Raw genomic sequence first — 15,936 nt, forward strand, 5'->3', positions numbered from 1 at the left:
ACTTGATGGATACTGAAAACCACATGAGTCATTATACCTTTATGACTGACCGGTCAGACTAATTTTCAGATGGTGATGAGAGGGAGCTGAATCCAGAAAACCTAAGTTTCAATGGGGTATCATTGTTGCATTTCTTTGCTACATTAAGGCAGAGTAAACCCTTTCCTTCATTAAATGTTAAATGTTCAATGACTTGGAAATGCCTTATTTCATACCAGTATGAAACCTGAACTAAGAATAATAGAAACATGCCTTCAACACCAAGTGGGACAGAGTAAAAATAAAGAAATAAATAATCATTAGTGTAAAATACTTCAGAAAAGCCAAGTGGAATAAAAATTGAGAAGACACAATTGTATTTATTAATAGATAAAACTGGTTAACAGTGGAGAAAACATTTTTATGCTGGTGGAATGGTAACTAGATAGTAAGAATTAAGAATTGAATACATGTGAGAAAATGAAGGAGAGATAAGTAGACAGTTTTTCTTATTCCTCCAACATAATATTTTGCTCTCTATATGGATAGGCACTAGACCTATGATTTCATTGCTAAAAGGAATTCTAAATGAAGAAACTTTCTACCAAAGAAGGTCAGCACCTTTCTGTAGTATGAGAGTTGTCTATAGAATTTTAATGATTTAACTGTAGAAAATAAGTGACTTGTCAAGAGTTACAAAAATCAATTTTGTCATAGATGGATTGCCCTTGCCCTTGTATCTTCCAAGGCTAGCTAACAATCCTTTATGCCATGCTGCCTTTCTCACTCAACTTGGTATGTACTAAACATTTGGTTGTTTTATAGGGCTGCATTTAGGAATCTTGTACTATCAAGTGTTCCAGATAGTAATGAGGCAAATAATTAGGTCAAGAAACTTTGCAGCTAATGACTGAATGATCCCCAAAATGGTAAAGTAAAGTACTTATGGTCTTGTCTTTCAAAGAAGTGAAAAAACAAATTTTATTTTAGCTGCAATTCCATATTGTGCCAAGTCTTTTCATAGCCTTCTTTTTGGCACTGGAAAGAGTATTGGGCTAATGTGCACTGGATGGAGAGCTCTGTCCTCAATATTTAATAAATATCAAAGTTTTCAGATATGAGCTCAGGAACCTAAAATTGTCTCTTGGGGAGAGGCAGAGTTAAGAAAATGTTTAAGTTAATCGCTCATGATTTTTCTTAGTTAATTATGGGAACCAGACCATCAGAAATTTCCCCACAGACAACAGGGTTCTATATATGGGGCTCTTAAAGGTTTTGACTGACTCAAGCCTTGTTTCTTCAAATATCAAACATGAGTGTGGCCTTTTCACCGGATAAGCACCTATGCTCTGGTCAATTAGTGTTCATAAATCTTCAAATACACTTGCAGGAAAGGTGGAGGAGAAAGAAAAAGGGTTCTTTACAATTGTGGAACACTATATATATTATCTTATTTTTTCCAAAATATTCATTGTGCTTGTTTTCTCTTTTTTTTTCCTTTTAAAAATATTTCTAAGCGTTATTTCTCAGTAGATTAAATGATCTTTGATAAGGGAAAGAATCTAGAACTCAAAGTTTTAAAAACAAATTTACAAATTGTTATAAATATAACTGAGGAAAATAAAAATATTAAATTTAATTTTAAAAATAGATAAATGGTCAGGACAAAAAAAATTTCAAATTACTGGAACAGAATAAATCCTAGAGATCATGTAGAATTCCCCCCTCCCCTTTTTTTTTTTTTTTTTTTTTTTTTACATATAATGATACTGAGGCCCAGAAAACTTAAGTCTAAGATCTTGCAGTTAATGGCAGAGCCAAAGAGGACTCAGATTCCTAACTCCCAGTCTGGTAGTCTTTTCTCTATGCCACATTATCTCCTTCAATATTCTCAATCCCACATATTGTATCTATGCCTTCTATTGCTGACATTTTTGAAAGATGGCAAAAGGCATAGAGTCCTGGAAAATGTAAAAGTCCCCTTTCCAAGGCTTTTATGAATCAGCCCCTCCACAAAACATCATGGCATGCAAACATAGCAAAGGTACTAGATATCCCATCTCTGGGAACTGCCTTTCTCACAAAAGTTTTGTCAATATCTCTGTAAGGGTTGAAGGAGATGATGGATTTCAGGCACAAAGTGACTTTCTTTTTTTGGCATAAGCAAATCAAGAAAGCAAACTACAGGCCTTAAGCGTCCCTCACAACTCACTGAGGTTTAATGCAGCTCCTAAGAGAAACCTAAGCATTAATTTGTAATTTTATTTATCTTTACACTGTGGCAGAAAATGTTATCATTAGCAATATTCCTGAGATTGGCTAGTCCCTTGAAGGTGAGGGTAAAAATGCAAAAGAAAAGCTTTTGTTTCTGCTCCTTCCTGGGACTACTGTCCTTTTTCCCTAACTACTTTCTACCTATTTTGTGTTCATTTAATATTTATTCTACATATCTTATTTATATTCTTACACATGTACATATTTTCTTCACTGATAAAATATAAGCTTCGTTTACACTTTTGATCTAGTCGCCCAATATCTACTATAGTGCCTGGAACATTGGTGGTGCTAAATAAGTGTTTGTTGATCAACTGATTGATTGCTCATATGGCTAGTTAAACCTTGTGAATCCCAATATATTGTTTTATCTATGCTACATTGCTACCTCCTGCCACCAAGAAAAGTTAAGCTGCTTCTCCCATTTCAAGAAAACTCCACAAAAGTGAATTTCTAACATGCTGTTTTGATTACTAGTTTATGTAACACTTTTATTAAGCTGATTCCAAAGTAGCATGTTCCAAAGTGGTTTAAATGAGGACACTAATAAAGCAGACTACCAAGCAACTAGACCAAACAACCATTTCTTTGGTCTTCTAACATAAAACTCCCTCATCGCCTTTTTTGGACACTCTTGGAATCTGCTCTAATAAGGATGGGAATCCAACATTTGAAAATCCACAAACAGGAGCAAACTGAAGGTTAGCTAGCACCTTTATCCTTTATTATCATAGGAAATTCTGGGTTTGTTTCAGTTTCTTTTTTTTTCCTTCATTGCTTATATTTGCTAAGAAAGCAATTGAAATAATGGTCAAACCATTTGCTCAGTAGTGGCTTCCTTTGTTTGCAGGTGGATTGTAGATTTCAGCTCTTGCTAGAAATGAAAATATGCAAAATGATGGAAGTAAAAAAATGAATTGGAAAAGTTACAAAATAGAGTTTCATCCAGATGAAGCAGTTTCAGGGGAGCTAAATAGCAGACAACCTACATATGAATAAATACCCAAATCTGTAATAATCAATTATTATCTTATTCCTAAGCTTTTCTAACATGGAAAGTGGACAATTCCTGACTAACTCTCTTTATTACAATAAAAACTGGGAATATTTAATTTAGCAAACAATTTCAATTGCCTTCAATGCTCAAATTAAGTAGTTTCTAGTGTATAGTTGTCACTTCTGTTCAATCTTAATGCCTAAAAAAATTTTAAAAAAATTAAGAAAACAATTATTTTCCTAAACTTTAGCCTATGTGGTATATTTAGGGGTTTAATAACTAAATTAACAAAATGAGTTTTCAATGAAAAAGAAAATGTTTCCTTAAGAGTTATGCTATTAATATATAGGATAATTGCTAAGGATGGATGAGAAGATAATAACTGACAACAGAGAGAAGATGAAGCTGGTCAAGATTTCTTTTGTTTTTTTTTCCCTGACATGAAGAATGACTTTTGGACTGGAAAGGATGGAACAAATATGGCTAATAGGGAGCTGATACCCAAAATGAAATAAGAAGATAGCAAGACAGGATGTAACTGCACATGTTGACCTCATATTACCTGGCCAAGAATTAATTAGATCATTGGTGACTAAAAAGAACTGCAAGTGTTATTTAATTGCCATCAGTGACATTTGAAAGCTATTTGAAAGCAGAACAATGAAGAAGGGCAAATATTGTTCCCATTAAAAAAATGAAGTGGAATCAAATCTACAAACTGTAGATTAATTACTTTGACTTTAAGTCTTGGTAAAATTCTAGCATATTTCATTTAAAAAGTATTTTAAAATGAAGCATTGCTCATAAAAAGCAGCATGACTTCAGCATGAATAGGTCATTCAATTCATAGTTATCAACAAATATTTATTAAATGATAGCTATGAATGAAACATTGTGCTAGGCACTGGAGAAAGAAATATAAAATTAATCAATGATCATTTACTAAATGTCTATGTGCGGGCACCATGCTACACAAATGATACCAAAAAGAGGCAAAAGATAGATCTTGCTGTCAAGGAACCTACAATTTAATGGGGAAGACAATATGCAAAAAAAATGTACAAAACAAGCTATATACAGGATAAACAGAAAATAATGAATAGAGGGAAGGCAATAGAATTAAGAGGGGTTGAAAAAGTCTTGCTGTAAAAGGAATTTAATAGGGACCTAAATGAAGCCAGAGAGTTCAGTAGGTGTAGTTGAGAAAGTAATAAAATATTTGTCATTGAAGAGTTCACATTTTATGGATAGGTGGTAGTGTTGTAGTCTCTGTTGATAGAGGAGTAAATACAAGACCTAAAAATAAATTCAGAATTATTTCCCAGAATACTGGGTAGTATCAGGTGATGAGGAATTTCACAAGTGGGATAATTAGATAAGGTCTCTTGAAAAAGCAGCATTAATAATTTCCTGTTATCATTAAGATTATCATCATCCTCCCAGAGCCCTCAGCTCCCAACCTGTCATCTTTGTTCACTATCACTCCCCTGTCCTGCCCATCTGGGAGATTTGTATTGACAAACCTCTGCATTTTATCTTTGAAACATCTCTAGAATATACTTCCTTGTAACCCTAGTTTGCACCCTCATCACCTCACTTATGAACTATTCAAATAGCCTACTGGTTGTTTGTCCTGTCACAAAACTTCATTTCAACTCATCTTCCATTTAACTGTGGAAGTGATTTTCCTAAGATTCAAATCTAATTATGTCTAATTCTACTCAATAAATTACAGTGGTTCCCTATCTCTTCCAGAGTCAAATAGAAAATAATCTGTTTGGAGGCAGGTAGATAGTGAATAGAGTACAAGCTCTGAAGCTGGGAGGATCTGAGTTCAAATCTGTCCACTTCTTGTGTGACCCTGGATGAGTCACTTATCCCTAATTGCCTCACCAAAAAAAAAAAAAAAATTAAAATTAATGAAATAAAATCCTCTATTTGGCATTCAAATTTCTTCATAACAGCCTCTTGGCTCCCTTTTAACCTGTATGCTTCCTTATTTATCTTCTCCATTAATGCTGGTCTCCTTGCTGGAAGAGTGGCTATTTGCCACTACCAATGGAGCCAAATGCATATATTTAAGAAAAGTGGACTAGAATATTGCCATCAATACTATGAGAACAAGTTCTGAAGGAGTTAAATGAATTCAACTATAAGAAACAGCACATTTGAATTCATTCAAGTCTAATTTTAGGCCAGTTAGTATTTAATTAACACATTGTTTATTCTGTGTCCTTCAGATCCTTAGATTTAGAAGATACCTCAAAGTTCCAAAAATTAATGTCAAAATCCGAAGCCTTGACTTTGTGTTAGGTAAAATACAATTTCCTCTTTTCCTTATTCATTTAAAACCTAATAGCAAAACCATAGCAAATATGTTGGTTTATCTTCCACGTGGTCTGATCCAGACAGGTCTGGATCAGAAGCCAATTGGCCTTTTGCAAGTTCAAATCAGCTTTGAGCTTGCAGGTGTCTCTATTTAGAGTGCAATTTCCTCATTAGGAAAAAAAAAAAAAAAACTGCATAGTACATGACTACAGACTAATAAGAGGAAAGAGAGGACATCTATAGTTAAAGGACCTGGATTTGAATTACATTTCATTCAGCAGTTTGTTTAGTTGTTTTTTTTTTTTTTTTCCTCTTCTCATCTCCAGTGGTTTGTCATATTGCCACCTACTTCTATTTTAACCCATCAACCCTTGTTTTCTTCATCTGCCCCAAAAAAAAAATCCTATTAGGATTTCTAAAGTTCTTTCACTGCTAGGTCCTATGACTTAAGAGTTTGTGGGATGTAGGGAAAGTGCTTGAGGTCAGAGGATCTGGATTTAAATCTCTTTTCTGCCCTCTACAACCTGTGTGGTGTTGGGCAACACACTTAACCTCTCTGATTCTCAGAATCAGAAAACCTTAAGGTTTCGTTTAGTTCTAGATTGAAAATCTTAGGATATAATTTGGAAGCCTTCTTTGTATACATTCTCTGTCTTTCCTTGGCTGCTTGAAGTATCACGTCTGTTTCTAGGTTTAAAAAAAAGAGAGAGAGAGAGAGAAGAAAAGTAACCAACTTTCTCCTTTACGTCAGTGAAATCCGAAATGTCCTCCCCCTGTCTGCCGGGAGCCTTTTAAATACTTGTGAGTCCACGCGAGGCGGCAAGAGGCTGGGGCTACAGGGAAATGAGCTTTCTTCTGAGGTTCCCGCCCTCATCTTTCCCCATCCTTCCCCTTCGGGTCGCACTCCCCTCTGCCTTGCCCTGAAATTCCCGGGTTCTCGCCTCAGCCGTCCCCTGCCCCCCCTTCCTAGCCCGTTGCTCCTCGGCTCCATAGCTTTGTAACCCTGGCGCATGTCAAACCATTAACCCAGAGGGTGATTTATTGAGCACCACCCCTCCCCCAACTTTATCTTTACTCCCTCCGTCCTCCACCCCCCCTCAATCCCAAACACAAAAGGAAGATAATTAAGCTTGGGAAGGGGGGGGTGCCGTTACCTCCGCTTCCTCCTCCGCACTTAGAGTTCATTTGTACCTTTTTATTCTTTTTGACTCTTCCTTCCGAGATCTGTCCTCTTGGTGACGAGTAAAAAGCCTGCTTCTTTGCACTAGGATGGATGGAAGCTTCAGTGACTTGACTGGTAGTCAGCCGGCAGCGAGGGTGAGGATTCCAGCTGTTCCAGCTGCAACAGATTCCTGTAAGTTTCAGCTTTTCTCTTGGATCAGGGGGCATCGTCTTCCCTCTTCATCTTTTCCGAGAAGGTAGAAAAATTGAAAACAAAGTAAAAGTCTTCCTCTGTGTACTTCATGTCCCATATATTCTAGGATTTCCCTTACCTAGACCAAAGGTTCGTTCATCCTATTCTCTTTGTAACTCCTTCCTAGTTTCTGCATTAATCCTATAGTTGGAATAAAGTTCTTTGTCAATTTAACTGATTGTTTAATTTGCAGTTCAAGTTTGAAGGCCGATTAGTGTATATTATTTTATCAAAAATGAAAATATGATTTATTATGATGCAAGAATAATGCCTCTTAGACAATGCCTGCTTCTAAAAAACGTTCAAGGAAATTTTCTTCCAGTCCTGTGGATATTGCTATTTCATTATAACTATTCGATGTGAATTATCATTCTTTACTGGTCTAGTTACAGTTCCAGAATTTTGTGTTGATTATTAGAATTATAAGAAATGTTATTAACAAATGTATTCAGAAAACTCTGTAGGGAGGATGGAGGTCCTTGTTTAGTTTGTTTTGTTTTAAATGAAGTTTGTAAATGATTGTATCAAGAATAAAGAGGAAAATTAAAGCCAGGCCAAAAATCTCCATCTGAAACAGGTATTTAGGACAAATCAGAATTTTGCTTGAATGATCCAGAAAAATGGCCCAGTTTTCCATATTAATTTACAGGTATGTAATTAATAGTCAATATTCAGGCAAGAAAGTAAATTTTATTTAAATTATCCAGATAATGGTATCAGTTCTCCAAAGTATGGACATAGATTATTTGAATAAAAGTATTACAGAGATAAGGAAATAAGATTTTTTAAAAAATCATCTTTCTCTCTATGTAGGAAGACAAATCAGAGAGAAGAAAATAGGTGAAGAAGCAGCTTATAATAGAAGTTGGCTATGATAAAAGGAAGATGTTGGCCAGAAAAAGTATTATTCCAGAAGAGTATGTGCTGGCCCGGATTGCCGCTGAGAACCTGCGCAAGCCACGCATCAGAGACAGGCTTCCTAGAGCTCGCTTTATAGCCAAGAGTGGGGCCTGTAACCTGGCCCATAAGAATATTCGGGAGCAAGGGCGCTTTCTTCAAGACATCTTCACTACTTTAGTGGACCTGAAATGGCGCCACACACTGGTGATTTTCACCATGTCCTTTCTCTGCAGCTGGCTACTCTTTGCCATCATGTGGTGGTTGGTAGCTTTTGCCCATGGTGACATTCATGCTTACATGGAGAAAAGTGGTATGGAGAAAAGTGGTGTGGATTCCAGTGCTTGTGTGACTAATGTCAGGTAAGAATATAGTGAGATGAGGAAGAGAGATTGATGTAAGAATTAAAGATCAAAATGCCTTGTCAACTATCCATCACATTATTACTCTATATAACAGGTTCTTAACCTTTTTTTCTTTCATAGACCCCTTTGGCAGACTGCCTACTGCATATAAATCCTTTCTTAGAATAATGCTTTTAAATGAATGGAATAAAATAAATAATTTTGCAAAAGAAACCAAAATTGGGTGAAAATAAGGTTGTATTTTTTTTTTCCTCATTCAAGTTCAAAGACTCTTGAAGTCTCCATGGTGGCCAGATCATGGATCCCCAGTTAAGAACTCCTTTTTACCATAAGTTTGCTTGGAAAAAAAATGGAGGACTCAATACAGTCTCTCCAAACAGAAACAAAACAGCACTTTAATTCCAACAGGTAAATTAGGACATCTGAAAACAAAGTTGCTACTTTTCAGTTTATGTCAAAAAAAAAAAAATCAACTAAGTGAAAACTACTATACATATCTTCCTTAAAGTCTGCCTTGTCTTGAAATATATCATCTGATATATTTTTAAGATTGATCTAAAATGAGTTTTCATTGGGCATTTTCAAATGTGGCATTTAAAAAAGATTAATAGGGTATTTTATTCTGGCAGTATATGCTTGAGAGAAGAAATATAAAGCAAGATGTTCACTTTTCAATACAGTAATCTTATAATCTCTATTTTAAATGCATATAGATGATTCTGTAAAGGCAAATGACAAATTGATTGCATCATAGAATTTTCCCCTTAACATTTTCATCCAAAAGTTCAAAAAATTGGGTTCAGTGGAATCTCTAATTAAAACATAAAGAGATATTAAGTTACTTAATTAATTAATTAACTTACTTAAAGGCAAACGCTTTTCTATCAGGATTCATCTTTATGCATTTTGCTATGAACAATTATTTTTGAAATTCTATATTTAAGCATATATTTAAGTGCTATAAGGCATTCATTTTTAAAGAAGTTCAGCTAGAATTGTCATTGAGGGAGCTGTCTATGAGAGTATGTATGGTACTTTCTCATTTCCAGATGGATGCAGAAAGGATTCATACTTCAGGAACAACTGTATTCAATGACTTCTGAAGGCCTTTTCAGATCTAAGATTAGAATCCAGTTATGAAAGCTTAAGTAAACAAATCAGTCCTTAACACTTTTCTAAATCTTGGGGTAGTTTTAAAAATCATATATCTAAAATATTTACAAGACATTTAAGTAAAGGGAATTTTAAATCTCATGATTTAAAAGGATATGAACATTTGGTTTGCAGGTTTTGAATCTCTTATTTTTATTTGTTTTCAGTGTAACATTGAGTAAAGATTATTTCACAACAATTTCACAAGATTACTATTAACTGACAGAAACAAAGATGGAAAAAAATAATGGCAGGACATTTTATAAATAGTATCCCAAATTCATATACTGAGTACTTTCTACTCACTAGAAAGTGAGAGCCTCCCATTAACTCAAAGAAATCTTTATGTTCAAAAAAGTGTAAAGGATAAAATCATTACTCTTTGTTAGTAACTAATAAGCCAGTGAAAAAACTAATTATTATTAATTATTAGATCTTGTTATTATTAATTATTAACCTTAGGAAGTACAGTGACACAGACTTGTTTGTAGAGACAGTAAGCTGTACATTCAACTCAGATGAACTTTATCTAAATTATTCCACTCACTTTATTATTGAGTAAGTTTGTTTAAAAAAATGTTAAACTGAATGTTGTTATACTAAAATAAAAATCCAATAGTTTCTCAATAACAAAAAGTAAACCGGATATTAACATCTCACAAGTGGGTGACTAGAGATATAACATGCTTGACTATAAAACTAATGTAAATTCTAAAGAATTTATTGCCATTGCAACTTTGGTATTGGTATTTTATGTTTATTTTGTGAGAAATAGTTTTGATCAATCTGTAAAAATAGATCACTGATAATAATTGAATAAATAGGCTGAAATAATGAATTAGTAAACATGACTTCTTTTATTATTACTAGCAAAACAATGTGGGGTTTTGCCACAAAAATGTAATTCACTAATGCATAAGTTATTTTTTAAGAATGAAATCTTTTAAAGTATTTTAAAATCAGTTATCAGCAAGCATTTACTAAATGCCTGTCCTGCCGCCAGGTGCTGTGCTGAGAGGATGGGAGATAAAAATACAAAGAAAGAAACAATTTTTATTCTTAAAGATTTGCATTTAAAAAGTAGAGACAAATACATATATAAGCATATACAGAATAAATATTGTGAGAATAAGTAAAAATAAATTCAATTTAATGAAATTTATTATGTATAAAGTTGTTTGAAAAGCAGGGAACTAGCAGATAGGTGCTACTGGGAAAAAGTTATATAGAAGGTGGTGTTTGAGCTGTGGCTTAAGAAAGAAAAAGATTCTATGAAGGGGAAGTGAATGTATTTCAGGCTTAGGGGATGGTTAGTTGCAAAGCTGAAGACTTTGGAGGTAAATATATAGTATAAGAGCAAGAGAGAAAAGGCCAGTTTGGCTGGATTGAAGAGTGAGGGCAGGGAAATAATGTACAGTAACTCAGTTAAGATAAGTTGGGACCCAATTATTAAGAGCTTCAACAGCTGAATAGAGAAGTTTATATTCTATCCTGAGGCAATAGGAAGCCACTGAAATTATTGATAATGACCTAGAATTATAATCAAGGATGGATGGATGGAGGATGATGAACTGGAATATGAAGTCTGAGGTAGAAAAAGCAGGTAAGAGACTAGATGATGAAGACCTGAACTGAGGTAGTTATTGTGTAAATATTTCTATTTACACATCAACTGTAAAAGATATCATAGAGGTAAAAACAAAATTTGGCAAGTAAGGTTTAGGAAGAATGAAGAATCAAGGATACCATGGAGGTTATGAACCCAGGAGACTAAAAAATTGGTGGAGCCTTTGAAATAGAGAAGTTTGGAAGAGGAATAGATTTTGGGGCAAGTTAACAAGTTTGATGTGTTGAGTGTGAGATGTTTGTAGGACATCTAATTCGACATGTCTGATAGGCAATTGTATAGCTGGATTGAAGCTTAGCCTACACTGGGTACATTTACACAAATACACACACATACACACACATAATATTTACACAGAAATGATAATTAAACCAATGACAATTCAAAAGACCTAATACAGAGAATAGGATATAGCCTTTGGGGACACTCACAGTTAAGAGTGTGATATGAATGATGATCCAACACAGCAAACTAAGGAATTAGCAGACAAGAGAACCAGGAGGAGAGACTAGTTAACAGTGTCAAATGCACCAGAGAGGTCAAGAAGGATTAGAATTGAGAAAAGGTCATCGGGGGTAGCTAGATGGTGTAGTGGATAGAGCACCAGCCCTGAAATCAGGAGATCCTGAGTTCAAATTTGATCTCAGATACTTAATGCTTCCTAGCTGTGTGACCCTGGGCAAGTCACTTAACTCCAATTGCCTTAGGGTAAAAAAAAAGAGAGAGAGAAAAGATTATCAGAATATTTTAATTAAGGATTTTTTTTTTACAAAGAATATCTTGCATTATCTTATTATGCACTGGATAAATATTGTATTATTTTGCTTTCAAAGCTCTGAGTGTTAAATGACATGTAGGAAAATGATCCACATGCTTTTGAAGAGTTGGATTTGCAATGCCAAAATAACCATTACTTCTAACCTTTGAAAAATCCTTTAATGAATCCTGTAAAATATGTTTTTAATGTAATTTTTTTTCTGTTTCTTAATAGTATTCTCTCCTACCTCAGGAGGAAACAAGATAGTTAGATTCTAATAAATCTTATAAAATAGACTTTATTGAAACTATTTTGGTATGAGAAAAAATACTGCTTAACACAAATATTAATAACCATGATATTTTGTGCTTCATTTTTGACATGTCATGAATCCTGCTGCCTTTATAAAAATTAGAAATCAAAATTTCATTCTTAGTGGATACTCATCAGTATTTTCAAATAGATTTAATTCCTATAATTTAAAAATAAAAATTTCTTACTTTTGCAAAATAAAAAAAAATTACAATTCTATTCAGAAAATGTTCTGCTATTTGTTCCAAGAGTTCTACTAATTGTATAGCTGAGTTCGACATCAAAAAAGCATAAAGAATAGTTGAATCCAGCTGGTATTTAGAGTTAATGTATGTCATAGGTATCCGCAAAACATGTCATACGATATACTTAAGTCCATAATTCCAGATTGAGAACACAATAACGGCCTTAGACAGTTAACTTGCTTTCTTACTTTTGAGCAAATCATTGAACCTGTTTGTTAAAATTTTTTCATTTATAAAATGAGGACAATAAAATCACAGAATTGTTGTGAGGGTCAAATGAGATAATTGTAAAATACTTAACACAGTGCCTAGTAGATAACAAGTACCATATAAATGCTAGGTTTTGTTATTATTGTTGTTGTTGATAGGGTCAAATGAGATAATATTTATAAAGTGCTTAGCACAGTTCATACAACAGATACTTGCTATTATTATTATATAAACATTCTCCCTATCCATATAATAAAAATTGGTTTTATTAAGTTTGCTATGTTGTTGCTTTTACTTCAGTATTTGAAATAAAAAAATGGATTCTTTATTACCAATTTTTGAAGGATATTCTACTGTCATTGGACAATGGGATACATTAGGAAGGCAAGTGTCTTCCATATGTCATCCTGTGCTAATAGCTTGGGCTACAAACACAAGAATGATACAGGCTCTACTTCCCAGAACCTGCATCCCACATCTTGAAATTCTGTATAAATAATACACAAAAACAGTTCGTGTACTTGTTCATGATACTTACAAGCATAAAAAAGAGCACTGATTTGGCAATGTTATTCTCCTTGATAATTGCACTAGTTACTACTCTATCATCTTCAGAGTATGCAGATTACCAGCTGGGTTCTTTGTGAGGCATTATTTTGAATAATTACCTCATTGAGGCTTATTTTTCACTGAGGCACTATAGCATGGTGGTAAATAGAAGCAGTAGATTTGGCCTTGAATTGCTCCCCAGACATGTACAATCCCTATTGGTGTGATTGTGGATAAGTCACCTGGACTTCCCAAACTTTGGTTCTTATTTGAAAAGAGGGATAAAAACACTCATATTAGTTTCTGTTCACATTTGTGAGACAAGCATTTTGAAAATCTTCAAGTACTCTATAAATGTGAATTATTATTTATCATTATTATCATTATTGTTATGCCAAAAATTTTGAAACATTATATTATGGAGAACAGATGACATATCTTGAATGTAGATATAGTAATGAATAAAGTCATAAATACTTCTAGTGTGGCTGAGTAGAAAGATTACTAGCCTAAAAATGATGACTTTTGAGAAATCATTTAGCCTTACTTAGCTAGCTTCCTTATCTATTATCATGTCTAGCTTACTATTTTGGAGATAAAAAGAAATAATTTATATGCAAGTACTTTATTTTTCAAAGTGATAAGTACTAATAATTTGGGTTTTTTGTATGTATTTGCATGGATATTGTGCCAAGTATATTTGTATTCCTTGGTCTTCTAAAAGGCCCAGTGTATAAATATACATGCTATAAATGTTTGATGGTGACTATTATTTTAAATTCATGATTTATCAAGAGGTTTAGAAAATCAATAGCTTAAATATACTTATATATAAAGTAGCTTAATAGCTTCAAATAATTAATGTACTTAAATAGTGTAAGTATTAAAGTTCAATTTTTAAAAAAATTTTAAATATAATCTGTCCTATGCATTAGGATTTTTTAAAATGACTTCTCAATTTGAGGATATAGCCATCTTACATTGCTTTCATTTCTCATAAACTAGACATGGTTTTTGTTGGTTCAGGATTTGAATAATAAGAGGCTATGTTCATAATTTCCTAAAAAGAAGAGACCTCTCAATGGACTAGAAATTATTGCAGTAACTTAGAGGTCTGGAAAATAGATACTATTTTGCTTCTTCAGATACAACAAGACTTTGGCAAGATAGTTTTATTCGTATTTTAAAGGTCCTTGCAACTTTTCACTATTCAGAATTTGTCTTAATGACAGTCTGGTATGTCATCTCTTACAGGTCTTTCACCTCTGCTTTCCTCTTCTCCATTGAGGTACAAGTGACAATTGGATTTGGTGGGAGAATGATGACAGAGGAGTGCCCTTTGGCTATCACAGTTTTGATTCTTCAGAACATTGTGGGCTTAATTATCAATGCAATCATGCTGGGTTGTATATTCATGAAGACAGCTCAGGCTCACAGACGGGCAGAGACGTTGATTTTCAGCCGGCATGCAGTAATTGCAGTAAGAAATGGCAGACTGTGTTTCATGTTCCGGGTAGGTGATTTAAGGAAAAGCATGATCATTAGTGCCTCTGTTCGAATCCAAGTTGTCAAAAAAACAACCACTCCTGAAGGAGAGGTAGTGCCTATTCACCAACTTGATATCCCTGTTGACAATCCCATAGAAAGTAATAATATTTTTTTGGTGGCCCCTTTAATCATCTGCCATGTCATTGATAAGCGCAGCCCCTTGTATGAGATCTCAGCTAGTGACTTAGCCACCCAAGACTTAGAAGTCATTGTTATCTTAGAAGGAGTGGTTGAAACTACTGGCATTACCACTCAAGCTCGAACCTCTTACATTGCTGAGGAAATCCAGTGGGGTCACCGCTTTGTATCCATCGTGACAGAAGAGGAAGGAGTATACTCTGTTGACTACTCCAAATTTGGCAATACAGTGAAAGTGGCTGCTCCCCGATGTAGTGCCAGAGAACTAGATGAAAAGCCTTCAATACTCATCCAAACACTTCAGAAGAGTGAGCTGTCCCATCAGAACTCTCTGAGAAAGCGCAATTCCATGAGAAGGAACAATTCCATGAGAAGGAACAATTCCATAAGAAGGAACAACTCTTCTTTGATCGTGCCAAAAGTACAGTTTATCACACCAGAAGGAAATCAGAATGCAACTGAAACGTGACCTTGGGTCAACATAAATTTAATCTCTTAAGAAATCATTGAGACCCATATCAGGTGCTCCCTATGGACTATTACCCAAGACTGCAAAGGCAATTACTTGTTCTATGGCTTTGTCAATGCACTAAATTGTATTCCTATCAACACAGCAACACTTGATATTATCAATAAACAATAGCACCCAGAACAAAGACATCACCATTCACACTTGTCTTGTACATTTGGTTTTCGCAGCCAAAATTTTTAAGTTATCAAAGAAATGAAATATTCTTATACCTAAAGGTAGAAGACATTTTCTGAAAATGAATTAAAATTGCCCTTAAATAGATGTTTTGCTGTAGTAATTAATGAAAGTGAAATGCTGCATTAAGAGAGGTGTAGAAAATTGCATTGGCTACTAATAACTTGATTTGGAATTCTACATCAGAAAATTATCTGACTCACTGACCCAATGACTCATTTTTCTTTAAAAACGGAAAACCAAACCTGAATCCGTGTAATGAAATCATCTTCCCACTATTGGAAAGTTTCTTTTACCAGGGATAAGTTTTGATAAGTCTGAAGGGGCATAGTATTACAGTCAGAGTTGGAAGAGACCTTAGAACTCAATAAGTCCAATCTCCTTATTTTACAATTGAGGTAACTGAAATCCAAAGAACCTAATGGATTTACCTGAGAT

At 34.2% G+C, this 15,936-nt stretch overlaps 1 protein-coding gene and 1 long non-coding RNA gene across 3 annotated transcripts in view; one reads left to right on the forward strand and one right to left on the reverse strand.

Moving 5' to 3' along the window:
- LOC127538863 (uncharacterized) overlaps positions 1-6,858 on the reverse strand; it is a 29,100-nt gene extending 22,242 nt beyond the window's left edge. The window contains exon 1 of one of the 2 annotated variants that reach the window (XR_007947770.1): positions 6,770-6,858. This is a non-coding gene — a long non-coding RNA (uncharacterized LOC127538863). Of the gene's footprint in view, positions 1-6,732 lie in introns of both variants that reach the window. The other variant, XR_007947771.1, reaches the window with a different exon arrangement.
- On the forward strand, positions 6,388-15,585 carry KCNJ8 (potassium inwardly rectifying channel subfamily J member 8). The gene is made up of 3 exons (XM_051962655.1): positions 6,388-6,932; positions 7,806-8,251; positions 14,361-15,585. The coding sequence occupies exons 2-3, from the start codon at positions 7,878-7,880 to the stop codon at positions 15,259-15,261; spliced, it is 1,275 nt and encodes a 424-aa protein (XP_051818615.1). The 5' UTR covers positions 6,388-6,932; positions 7,806-7,877; the 3' UTR covers positions 15,262-15,585.
- Positions 15,586-15,936: the final 351 nt, after the last annotated feature.

Source organism: Antechinus flavipes, chromosome 5, assembly GCF_016432865.1.
Source record: "Antechinus flavipes isolate AdamAnt ecotype Samford, QLD, Australia chromosome 5, AdamAnt_v2, whole genome shotgun sequence".
Classification (NCBI taxonomy): Eukaryota; Metazoa; Chordata; class Mammalia; order Dasyuromorphia; family Dasyuridae; genus Antechinus; species Antechinus flavipes.

Bases quoted from the DNA above. Each gene is read 5' to 3' on its own strand.
- KCNJ8 (XM_051962655.1), top strand. From the start codon at position 7,878: ATGTTGGCCAGAAAAAGTATTATTCCAGAAGAGTATGTGCTGGCCCGG. The intron at 8,252-14,360 runs GTAAGAATATAG...CATCTCTTACAG, and splicing joins GCTTGTGTGACTAATGTCAG to GTCTTTCACCTCTGCTTTCC.